General features: G+C 43.7%; 1 protein-coding gene across 1 annotated transcript in view; it reads right to left on the bottom strand.

Moving 5' to 3' along the window:
* Nucleotides 1–12,755, bottom strand: part of smarcc1a (SWI/SNF related, matrix associated, actin dependent regulator of chromatin, subfamily c, member 1a) — a 104,039-nt gene that overhangs the window by 74,666 nt on the left and 16,618 nt on the right. The window contains exons 2-7 of the mRNA XM_056285590.1: nt 5,434–5,553; nt 5,219–5,304; nt 4,868–4,949; nt 4,147–4,239; nt 3,981–4,050; nt 3,440–3,509 (exon numbers count right to left, since the gene is read on the bottom strand). Of these exons, the coding sequence (XP_056141565.1) occupies nt 3,440–3,509; nt 3,981–4,050; nt 4,147–4,239; nt 4,868–4,949; nt 5,219–5,304; nt 5,434–5,553 (521 nt within the window). The remainder of the gene's footprint in view (nt 1–3,439; nt 3,510–3,980; nt 4,051–4,146; nt 4,240–4,867; nt 4,950–5,218; nt 5,305–5,433; nt 5,554–12,755) is intronic.

The raw sequence follows: 12,755 nt of genomic DNA on the forward strand, positions 1-12,755 counted from the left end.
ATGATTCGAGCTTTATGACATGGCGCGTTATCCTGCTGGAAGTAGCCATCAGAAGATGGGAACACTGTGGTCATAAAGGGATGGACATGGTCAGCAAAAATACTCAGGTAGGCTGTGGCATTGACACGATGCTCAATTAGTACTAAGGGGCCCTAAGTGTGCCAAGAAAATATCCCCCACACCATTACACCACCACCATCAGTCTGAACCGTTGATACAAGGCAGGATGGATCCATGCTTTCATGTTGTTGATGCCAAATTCTGACCCTACCATCCGAATGTCGCAGCAGAAATCGAGACTCATCAGACCAGGCAACGTTTTTCCAATCTTCTATTGTCCAATTTTGGTGAGCCTGTGTGAATTGTAGCCTCAGTTTCCTGTTCTTAGCTGACAGGAGTGGCACCCGGTGTGGTCTTCTGCTGCTGTAGCCCATCTGCCTCAAGGTTCGACGTGTTGTGCGTTCAGAGATGCTCTTCTGCATACCTCGGTTGTAATGAGTGGTTATTTGAGTTACTGTTGCCTTTCTATCAGCTCGAACCAGTCTGGCCATTCTCCTCTGACCTCTGGCATCAACAAGGCATTTTCGCCCACAGAACTGCCGCTCACTGGATATTTTCTCTTTTTCGGACCATTCTCTGTAAACCCTAGAGATGGTTGTGCGTGAAAATCCCAGTAGATCAGCAGTTTCTGAAATACTCAGACCAGCCCGTCTGGCACCAACAACCATGCCACGTTCAAAGTCACTTAAATCACCTTTCTTCCCCATTCTGATGCTCGGTTTGAACTGCAGCAGATCATCTTGACCATGTCTACATGCCTAAATGCATTGAGTTGCTGCCATGTGATTGGCTGATTAGAAATTTGCGTTAACGAGCAGTTGGACAGGTGTGCCTAATAAAGTGGCCGGTGAGTGTATATATAAAACTACTTGTACATATGTATTTATTTATTTATTCTTTTTTTTAGCTACTTGTACAGGTATATATATTTAACTACTTTGTACAAGTATATATATTTAACTGACTGTACAGGTGTGTGTGTATACATATTTAACTACTAGTACAGGTGTGTGTGTGTATATATATATATATATATATATATATATATGCATAACTACTAGTACAGGTGTGTGTGTGTGTGTGTTTAAATTTAACTACTTGTACAGGTATATAAATTTCACTGTAAACATGTCTTTTAAAAGATGACATACCTACACACTACAAAATAAACACATAAAATAATGTCCTATACCATAAAACTTCATTTAAAGACCATAGACCTCTCTCTCTGTCTCCCTCTGTCTTTCTATCTGTCCGTCTGTCTCTCTGTCTGTCTGTGTGTGTCTCTCCATCTGTCTGTGTGTGTGTGTGTCTCTCTCTCTCTCTGTCCATCTGTCTGTGTCTCTCCATCTGTCTCTGTGTGTCTCTCTCTCCGTCTGTCTGTCTGTCTGTCTGTCTGTCTGTCTGTCTGTGTGTGTGTGTGTGTGTGTGTGGGTCTGTCTCTCTCTGCGCCGTGGTTGATGATACATAAATGAGAAGGTGCTGTCTATTGGAGGGAGGTGAATGATTGGTAACTGATGTATTATTCAACAGCCTAGCTCCTATACAGATGAGGTAATATTCTATACAGACCAGGCAATATTCTATACAGACCAGGTAATATTATATACAGACCAGGCAATATTCTATACAGACCAGGTAATATTCCTACTGGTTTAAATAAACAGTCTGATAGTGTTTTTCCATACAGACCAGGTAATATTCCTACTGGTTTAAATAAACAGTCTGATAGTGTTTTTCCATACAGACCAGGTAATATTCCTACTGGTTTAAATAAACAGTCTGATAGTGTTTTTCCGTACAGACCAGGTAATATTCCTACTGGTTTAAATAAACAGTCTGATAGTGTTTTTCTGTACAGACCAGGTAATATTCCTACTGGTTTAAATAAACAGTCTGATGATAGTGTTTTTCTGTACAGACCAGGTAATATTCCTACTGGTTTAAATAAACAGTCTGATGATAGTGTTTTTCTGTACAGACCAGGTAATATTCCTACTGGTTTAAATAAACAGTCTGATAGTGTTTTTCCATACAGACCAGGTAATATTCCTACTGGTTTAAATAAACAGTCTGATAGTGTTTTTCCGTACAGACCAGGTAATATTCCTACTGGTTTAAATAAACAGTCTGATAGTGTTTTTCCGTACAGACCAGGTAATATTCCTACTGGTTTAAATAAACAGTCTGATGATAGTGTTTTTCTGTACAGACCAGGTAATATTCCTACTGGTTTAAATAAACAGTCTGATAGTGTTTTTCTGTACAGACCAGGTAATATTCCTACTGGTTTAAATAAACAGTCTGATAGTGTTTTTCTGTACAGACCAGGTAATATTCCTACTGGTTTAAATAAACAGTCTGATAGTGTTTTTCTGTACAGACCAGGTAATATTCCTACTGGTTTAAATAAACAGTCTGATAGTGTTTTTCCGTACAGACCAGGTAATATTCCTACTGGTTTAAATAAACAGTCTGATAGTGTTTTTCCGTACAGACCAGGTAATATTCCTACTGGTTTAAATAAACAGTCTGATAGTGTTTTTCCGTACAGACCAGGTAATATTCCTACTGGTTTAAATAAACAGTCTGATAGTGTTTTTCCATGTGCCCTCGGGCTACGAGTGGTGGAACGGTAGGTTTACACAACTTGTATACGGCAGAGTCGGGTTGTGAACTCTCTGTGCTATCTTCCCCAGTTTTACTGAATCGTTTGCTCGTTGCAGCTTGACCTAATCCTCAACCGATGCAAGTGATGCTGTGGGCCTCCTGTCTGTCATGCAGCGTACGCAGCGCAGCAGCCAAGGCCCTGGCCAGAAGTCACGAGGCAGACAGCCACAGAAGCGCTGCTTTTTCTTTTTCACAAACGAATATTAATTTTCACACTCGAACGTCTGGTTTTTTTGTTTTGTTTTATTTTGTTTACAATTCAGTTCTGGATTATTCATCAACGGCCCTGCAATATACTACTAACAATATCCCAACTGAGGAGAAGGACACCTACGCTCAATATTCTTACTCACAACACACTCTAATCCCAACTTTCAGAAATCCAATTTCAAATCCATAATGCATCACTTGGAATCACAACGAATCACCTCCGCAATGCACAACGCAGCCTTGAGAAGCATGTGACCAGCTTCTCTCTTGGTCCAGCGTTTCCCTTACACTTCTGGTCATCGTCTTCCACAAGTACTAATGGAAGTGAAATCATAACACTATCTGAAATACAGAACAAATTCAGGTCCCAATCGGTATGTTTTTTTCCTCTTAGCACTCCCTCTCCCTGTCCGTCAACAGACGGTCTTTCTACCTTAGTCTTGCCTTTCCCCGTCTGTCCGTTGCCTGGGTTTAAACTCTGGTCCTTATTTCCACTCACCTGTCAGGGTACATGCCCCAGTGTATCAGCACTTGCTTGTCTTTCCGTAAGACTGGACGCAGCCACTCCTCTAGGAAACAGAAACACACACACACACACACACACACACACACACACACACACACACACACACACACACACACACACACACACACACACACACACAATAGTCCTTATCAATGCAATGCAGGGTGCCAGACGTTCATGCAGTAGTTGGGAGGCTACATGGCAACATGCTACCAAAACTAGACTGGAAGTCATCAGTTCTACTCCATGGACCGGCTTGAGGACTTTGGGGGAATGCAAGCAAAAAGCTCTCCCTTCACTCAGCAACTACCATTTGCTAAACCTTGAGCAAGGCACTTGGCCACCAGCTGCTTGAGTGGACGTGGTCTGTGGCCAGCAGCAGAAGCTTTGGCTATCCTGGACACTTGTGAGTTGTGTGACTGTGTAGCAGGATCTCGCAGAAGAGTGTGTGTGTTAAAGCGACTCATTTTTGGTAAATAAAGGTTGAAACCAGTAAAAAGCTAGGCTGACTTACCATCCTCCTGCTGGGATAGAGTTGGGTAGATGTGGTGGGTGGCCTTTGTCTTATCCTCAGTGATAGAGCCCTGAAGGAAGGTAGCACAAAGATTTAGCAGTTGGGCAGTTTAATTTGAACCCGAATCCTGTCAATGGCTGGTTTGACGGAGGAGGGTGAGACTCACCTGGTGCCTCTTTATAATGTCTTTCAGCTTGTTGGCCGGTTTCTGCTCGATGTCTGACGACAGGAAGACAGTGGGCCGAGTCAAACAGTTATTCTGGAGGGGACAAGACCAGTAGGTCAGACAAGTACGTACAATCAAACTCCATCCAACGAGTCATGATTTACTTTTCTGTTAGTTCAGTGTTTAACTTTAATTATACTTTGAAAGAAAAAAGAAGCGTACTGATAAAAAAGGTCCAGAAATGGAAATAATGATTACAAAACAGAAATAACTCCTGATAACTTGAAAAATGAGCAGCTTTTATTACAGAAAAACCAAAGAAAATCCAGATTCCAAACATTTTGTTCAACCGTCTATGGAGGGGTTGGGAAGTCATCAATCATCTGACTCATTTTTGGCAAGCGCAGAACATGAAATGCAGCCTTACCAAACACCAAGCAAAGCTACTTTGTTAATAAAGGATTAAAAATGTACTGCCTTTTAAAAAGTAACCCTATCACTGTCTTTTCATATCAAAAAGCGGGCCCCCTTTTTGGAAGAAAACTACTGTATCAGAAAAGGTTGTATGTCCAACGCCTTCTATTTGAATTTGTTTCTTGTGTTTTAATGTGTTGTTGTTATGCACATTGCTGAACAACAGATGTTATCATTCAGGGTAACCTACATCTGAATATTACAGACACTGTGGATGGAGACCACAGGGGAGTGTAGGGTGACATACCTGGACCAAGGTCTTCTCAACGTTTAAGAACATCTCCACGTTCCGGTCCATCCTGGAGGGGTTCTGAAGGTCGAACCTGCGCCTGGGGATGACAAGGGAATAAAGATGATTGTACTAAACTTTCCAGAGGTGTGTTAATATTCGTAATTCAGTGAGGCTTTCTCAGGTATGTCAGAAAATGTTTTTGAATTCTATGACTTCTTCAGGTTTTCCAGGGCCCGAAAGCTGTGACAAAGTAGAACCACTTGGCCATTACAAAGCCTGTCTGGTTAAATGTGACGGGTGTGTTACGAGGGTATCGGTGTCAGTCCTGTTCAGAGGTTAAACCGCCTGTATGCTGGCATGACCCACCAGCCCTGCTCGCTCTTGAACTTGTAGACAGACCCCAGGATGTGACAAAGAGCACCCCCTGCCTTGAAATCCAGAAAACTCTTGGCCTGAAAGATGAGGGAGCAGAAGTTTGTTTAAGCATTACTCTTATAGTTTCAGCAAATATGTATAGTTTTAGTCTGATTCACTGTGTAGAAATGTCTTTGTGTGTGTGTGTGTGTAATCCATGTTCTCACAGGAAGCTTGGTGAGTGCAGGGTTGTTGACCCTCCGTCCAAAGGCATCCTCCTGGAACTGCAGCAGCTGAACCACCAGGCCACCCAGAGACTTACTGGAGGGAGAGTCATTCTGAACGTACTGGAAGCAGAGAGAGAGAGAGAACATCGAACTACAGACAATATCTATACCCTCCCCATCCTCGTTAATAAACATGTCCACCAAAACAAGAACAACATTTTCTCTTGCTTTGCAGCTTTCAAAAAAGTGTATTTGGCACAACAGTCTGTTTCTGAAATTAATTGAAAAAGGTGTAGGGGGAAAACATTATGACATAATTAAAACAATGCATACAAATAATGCACTGTAAAAATTGCCAATATAGAAACAGATTTCCCCCCCCGAAGTAGGGGTGTGAAACAGGGCTGCAGTCTCAGCCCCACCCCGTTTAACATTTATGAATGATGAACTGGCAAAATCTCTAGAACAATCAGATATCACCCTCTCTGACACAGAAATTAAATGCCTACTTTTTGCAGATGATCTAATATTATTAGCTCCATCTAAAGAGGCATTACAACAGCAACTGAATCATCTGCAAAACTTCTGTCAGACCTGAGCTCTGACAGTTAATCTGAAAAAAAAACTAGAATTATGGTCTTCCAGAAACGACCCAGGTGTCAGGGAAACCCTGGTATAGGTTCTTACTAGGCTCCACTGACATAGAACACATACAGAGCTAAAAATATTTAGGGCTAATAATTACCTCTACAGGAAATTTCAATCTCAGTATTAATGATGTCAGAGACAAGGGAAGAAGGGCTTTCTATACTATAAACAAGTCTTCAAACATAGACATACCTGTTAGAACATGGCTCAAAAATATTCAAATCCATAATTGAACCAATGTTACTATATGGTAGTGAAGTGTGGGGTCCTCTTGTGAATCAAGACTTTGAAAAATGGAAAAAACACCCAATCGAAACCCTGCACACTGAGATTTACAAGAGCATTCTCAGAGTACACAGGAACACGCCCAACAATGGATGCCGAGCAGAACTAGGCCAGTTTCCCCTGTTAATAACAATGCAAAAAAGAGCAATCAAATTCTACCAACACCTAAAAGCAAGTGACCCCAACTCCTACCATCACAAAGCTCTCAGTTACCAAGAGGAGAACAAAGAGAGGAGTCCCCTCAGCCAGCTGGTCCTGAGGCTCAGCTCAGCCAACAGCACAAGTCATCAGGACAGTCCTCGCACAATCTGGCCCAACCACATCATAGCTAAAGAAAAAGAAAGTTACATTAACCACTGGACATCCATCACAAAAAGTCAAAGCAAACTTCAATGTTATGTGGCTCTAAACAGACGGTACACGATGGCAGACTACTGACCACCGTGCCCGACCAGAAACAGAGAAAGGCACTGACTATGTACAGACTCAGTGATCACAGCTTGGCCATAGAGACTGGCCGACACAGGCAGACCTGTTGCCCAGAGAAGACAGGTTGTGTCGACTCTGTCCAGAGAGACAGGTGGAGACAGAGCAACACTTCCTGCTACAATGTAGCACATATGAAGACTTAAGAACAAAATTCTTCACAAAAATTAAATGTAAATTCCAAGACTTGGACACACTCTCTGACCAGACCAAAATGACTTGGACACACTCTCTGACCAGACCAAAATGACTTGGACACACTCTCTGACCAGACCAACATGACTTGGACACACTCTCTGACCAGACCAACATGACTTGGACACACTCTCTGACCAGACCAAAATGACTTGGACACACTCTCTGACCAGACCAACATGACTTGGACACACTCTCTGACCAGACCAAAATGACTTGGACACACTCTCTGACCAGACCAACATGACTGGGACACACTCTCTGACCAGACCAACATGACTTGGACACACTCTCTGACCAGACCAAAATGACTTGGACACACTCTCTGACCAGACCAAAATGACTTGGGACACACTCTCTGACCAGACCAACATGACTTGGACACACTCTCTGACCAGACCAAAATGACTTGGACACACTCTCTGACCAGACCAAAATGACTTGGACACACTCTCTGACCAGACCAAAATGACTTGGACACACTCTCTGACCAGACCAACATGACTTGGACACACTCTCTGACCAGACCAAAATGACTTGGACACACTCTCTGACCAGACCAAAATGACTTGGACACACTCTGACCAGACCAACATGACTTGGACACACTCTCTGACCAGACCAAAATGACTTGGACACACTCTCTGACCAGACCAAAATGACTTGGACACACTCTCTGACCAGACCAAAATGACTTGGACACACTCTCTGACCAGAACAAAATGACTTGGACACACTCTGACCAGACCAAAATGACTTGGACACACTCTCTGACCAGACCAAAATGACTTGGACACACTCTCTGACTGACACGATCACTGGCCAGAGGGTCAGCAGCCAACAGGTGTGACAGCTCCCTGTCGGCCAGTGTGAGTGGCACCTGCCCTTGATTGGCCTGTGATTAGGTGCACCTGTGCTGGGGACTATTTGACCGTATGCTTTGCTGACAGACGCGGTCGAGTCTTGGAAAAGCTTAACGTCGGTCTGCGGATGCCTGTGTCTCCTGAACCCTCGTCTGCCTCCTCTGCGTGAGCAAGTGTTTTGTGTGTTTAGTATTTTGTGTTAATTCGTGTTTGCATCTTTGCATGCCCTGTTTGGCAGTGGTTTTCGGTTATTGTATGTTTTCCAGAGTCCAGTAAAGCGCCTTAGTATTTAACAACTGCCTCTGCTTCGTCTCTGCAATTGGGTCCAAACACACGGTGTTACACTGACCAGACCAAAATGACTTGGACACACTCTCTGACCAGACCAAAATGACTTGGACACACTCTGACCAGACCAAAATGACTTGGACACACTCTCTGACAAGACCAAAATGACTTGGACACACTCTAACCAGACCAAAATGACTTGGACACACTCTCTGACCAGACCAAAATGACTTGGACACACTCTCGGACCAGACCAAAATGCAACATGTACTCGGGGAAAACAGTGTCAGCTCATAGATGCAGCAGCGAGATATGTCAGGTCATGTGACAGCCTGAGAGACGAGCAGCACAACACATGACAGCTGTAGTCTCCTCACAACCCATGCTCCACCTTCTGATCTACTTCTGTTTCTCTATTGTTATGGCTATGTTATTGTTTCTTTATTGATCGTTACAATGTTGTGTTGATGTTCATTATTAGTGTTATTGTGTACCATTCAGACTGTATTTGGGATGCTTTGGCAACATTGTAGTAAAACTTTGATGCCAATAAAGCCCTTTGAATTGAATTGAGAGAGAGCAGCAGTAATACAAAGAGTCTACTGCCAGTTGCTGTTCAAGTGCTGTTCTAGGTTTCTGCCAGATCTGTGTATCCCTTTTTCGCTTTGGCAACATTGTAATTAATACAGTCATGCCAATAAAGCATCATTGAATTGATAGAGAGGGAGAGAGCGCGCAGCAGTAATACAGAGAGAGAGAGCAGCAGTAATAGAGAGCAGCAGTAATACAGAGAGAGAGAGCAGCAGCAGTAATAGAGAGCAGCAGTAATACAGAGAGAGAGAGCAGCAGCAGTAATAGAGAGCAGCAGTAATACAGAGAGAGAGCAGCAGTAATACAGAGAGAGAGAGACAGCAGTAATACAGAGAGAGCAGCAGTAATACAGAGAGAGAGAGACAGCAGTAATACAGAGAGAGAGCAGCAGTAATAGAGAGCACAGCAGTAATACAGAGAGAGAGCAGCAGTAATACAGAGAGAGAGAGACAGCAGTAATACAGAGAGAGCAGCAGTAATACAGAGAGAGAGAGACAGCAGTAATACAGAGAGAGAGCAGCAGTAATAGAGAGCACAGCAGTAATACAGAGAGAGAGAGACAGCAGTAATACAGAGAGAGAGCAGCGGTAATACAGAGAGAGAGACAGCAGTAATACAGAGAGAGAGACAGCAGTAATACAGAGAGAGAGCAGCAGTAATAGAGAGAGAGAGACAGCAGTAATACAGAGAGAGAGAGAGACAGCAGTAATACAGAGAGAGCAGCAGTAATAGAGAGCACAGCAGTAATACAGAGAGAGACAGCAGTAATACAGAGAGAGAGCAGCAGTAATACAGAGAGAGAGAGACAGCAGTAATACAGAGAGAGAGCAGCAGTAATACAGAGAGAGAGAGAGAGACAGCAGTAATACAGAGAGAGAGAGACAGCAGTAATACAGAGAGAGAGAGCAGCAGTAATACAGAGAGAGAGACAGCAGTAATACAGAGAGACCGCAGTAATACAGAGAGAGAGAGACAGCAGTAATACAGAGCAGCAGCAATAGAGAGAGAGAGCAGCAGTAATACAGAGAGCAGCAGTGATAGAGAGCAGCAGTAATACAGAGAGAGAGCAGCAGTAATACAGAGAGAGCAGCAGTGATAGAGAGAGAGAGAGAGTTGCGATACAGAGAGAGAGCAGCAGTAATAAAGAGAGAGAGTTGCGATACAGAGAGAGAGCAGCAGTGATAGAGAGCAGCAGTAATACAGAGAGAGAGAGCAGCAGTGATAGAGAGCAGCAGTAATACAGAGAGAGAGAGCAGCAGTGATAGAGAGCAGCAGTAATACAGAGAGAGAGAGAGCAGCAGTGATAGAGAGCAGCAGTAATACAGAGAGAGAGAGAGTTGCGATACAGAGAGAGAGCAGCAGTAATACAGAGAGAGAGAGAGTTGCGATACAGAGAGAGAGCAGCAGTAATACAGAGAGAGAGAGAGAGTTGCGATACAGAGAGAGAGCAGCAGTAATACAGAGAGAGAGAGCAGCAGTGATAGAGAGAGAGAGAGAGAGTTGCGATACAGAGAGAGAGCAGCAGTAATACAGAGAGAGAGAGTTGCGATACAGAGAGAGAGCAGCAGTAATACAGAGAGAGAGAGCAGCAGTGATAGAGAGCAGCAGTAATACAGAGAGAGAGAGCAGTAGTGATACAGAGAGAGAGTTGCGATACAGAGAGAGAGCAGCAGTAATAGAGAGAGAGAGCAGCAGTAATAGAGAGCAGCAGTAATACAGAGAGAGAGAGCTGCGATACAGAGAGAGAGCAGCAGTAATACAGAGAGAGAGAGAGTTGCGATACAGAGAGAGCAGCAGTAATACAGAGAGAGAGAGCAGCAGTAATAGAGAGCAGCAGTATTACAGAGAGAGAGAGTTGCGATACAGAGAGAGCAGCAGTAATAGAGAGAGAGCAGCAGTGATAGAGAGCAGCAGTAATACAGAGAGAGAGCAGCAGTGATAGAGAGCAGCAGTAATACAGAGAGAGAGAGAGTTGCGATACAGAGAGAGAGCAGCAGTGATAGAGAGCAGCAGTAATACAGAGAGAGAGAGAGAGTTGCGATACAGAGAGAGAGCAGCAGTAATACAGAGAGAGAGAGAGCAGCAGTGATAGAGAGCAGCAGTAATACAGAGAGAGAGAGTTGCGATACAGAGAGAGAGCAGCAGTAATACAGAGAGAGAGAGCAGCAGTGATAGAGAGCAGCAGTAATACAGAGAGAGAGCAGCAGTAAAAGACAGAGGGAGAGAGACAGAGACAGAGTACTGAGAGAGACTGGTCATGGATTACATGAGCTCCTGAAATTTTAACAATTTTCACGTTCTAAAATGAGTGAAACCTTTCAAAAAAAAAAAAAACCAAACAAAAAACCAAACAAAAAAACAATACCTACACTTAACAATTACAGATGTTAGTATGTCCAAAGTCATTTCAAAGTCGTTTTCAGCTGGATGTAAGCTAACTATCTAGCTAATGTTATGCTAACTAACGTCGACAAGGAGAGAAGTAACGTGAACGCTAACAACGGACCAAAACCAGGACTCAGACGGACAGTAACAACAATAAAGTGGACTACGGGATTACCAGAACTAAAGGACACTGCAAATTCGGAACTGGAAACGAATGGGACCGCCACAGAAAGGATAGCTGACTGCTAGCAACCTAGCTAGACTGACGAGCTAACAAGGGAAAGACAGACGAAACGGGGGTAAGGAAACCTTGCTTCATTAAATCCTGTGTGTCACACCTCGGCGGGAGAAAGGAGGGAGGCACCGGATAACAACACGCCGTGCAGAGTGCTGTCTGTTTCAGCAGCTTGTTAAGCAAAGCAGTAGTAAGCTAGCTAGCAAGCTAGTTTCTAGTTAGTTAGCTGTGTGAGTAGCCACCCTTCAGCGCCATCAGATGAAAGCAGCCGTTTCTCTGCCCTTAGCTGCTCTTAGCTGATTGGCTGAAAGTACCCGCAGCTCTTTTCAAAAACTGTTACGGTTTAACCAAATATGGCTGCAGCAGCAGCAGCAGAGCACAGCTCCCGTCCGTTTGACTACCCAGCAGAAATGACCACAGACAATGGCGGACAGCAGTTTAGAATAAAACTCCAGCACGAAAACCAGAGACTCTGTTCAGAGACAGCTACCAAAGAAAAGACAAAACGATATCCACTAATCTGGTCTTCTACACCGAGAAAACAAACGCATGGCATGCAGCTTTCTGTAAGCATTTTGAACACATAACAAAAAGAGGAATATGCAAAGGACGTCAACGTTATGCCTCTGATGACGAAACTAAACAACCAGAGAACAAATTTCTCACCATGAACATCTACCAAAATAGCACCATCATGGTGCAGGGTAACCAAGGTGCCCTCATTTCTTTTGAAAACTCATTCCAGACAATTAAAAGACTGTCAGAAAATGAAAAAGAAGAAATAATCCAAACCCCAGAAACACCACAGCTCAAGTCCACACCCTCCCCCCTGTTAATGCCACCAACACAGAGGCTTTAACAACACCTGCCACTGACCAGGCCCCCGCTGTCACTGCCACCACACATTTCCCTGCTGTCTCCCCCAAAAGCCCTGGTCTCCATGCTACAATAGCCCAGCTAAGGAACAGCCTCTCCCTAATAGAGGTAGAGGTAGTGGAATTAAGAGAAATAGTGGGAAACTGTGTAGCCAGCGGCCCTCACACTGATGCTTTTAAGGACCAGCTCAGCCAAGCAAATAACCAGATGAAGACATCAGTGCAGGAAATAAAAAGAGAGGTTGAAAGTCTGATCCAAGGCAAAGACAAACTACATGAAGAGCTCACAGAACTCAAAGATACAATGAGAAAAGACATAACGGAAATGCGGAGTGAAATGAAAAGAGAACTCACAAAACTCAGAGAGGAGCTCTACTTGAGAGATGAAATGATTCAAACGCTTAAAACACAGCACTCTCCTCCTACCTCTGACCCCTCACAAAACTCTGACCTGCCACCCACCACGCAGCC

Source organism: Lampris incognitus, chromosome 9, assembly GCF_029633865.1.
Source record: "Lampris incognitus isolate fLamInc1 chromosome 9, fLamInc1.hap2, whole genome shotgun sequence".
Lineage (NCBI taxonomy): Eukaryota > Metazoa > Chordata > Actinopteri > Lampriformes > Lampridae > Lampris > Lampris incognitus.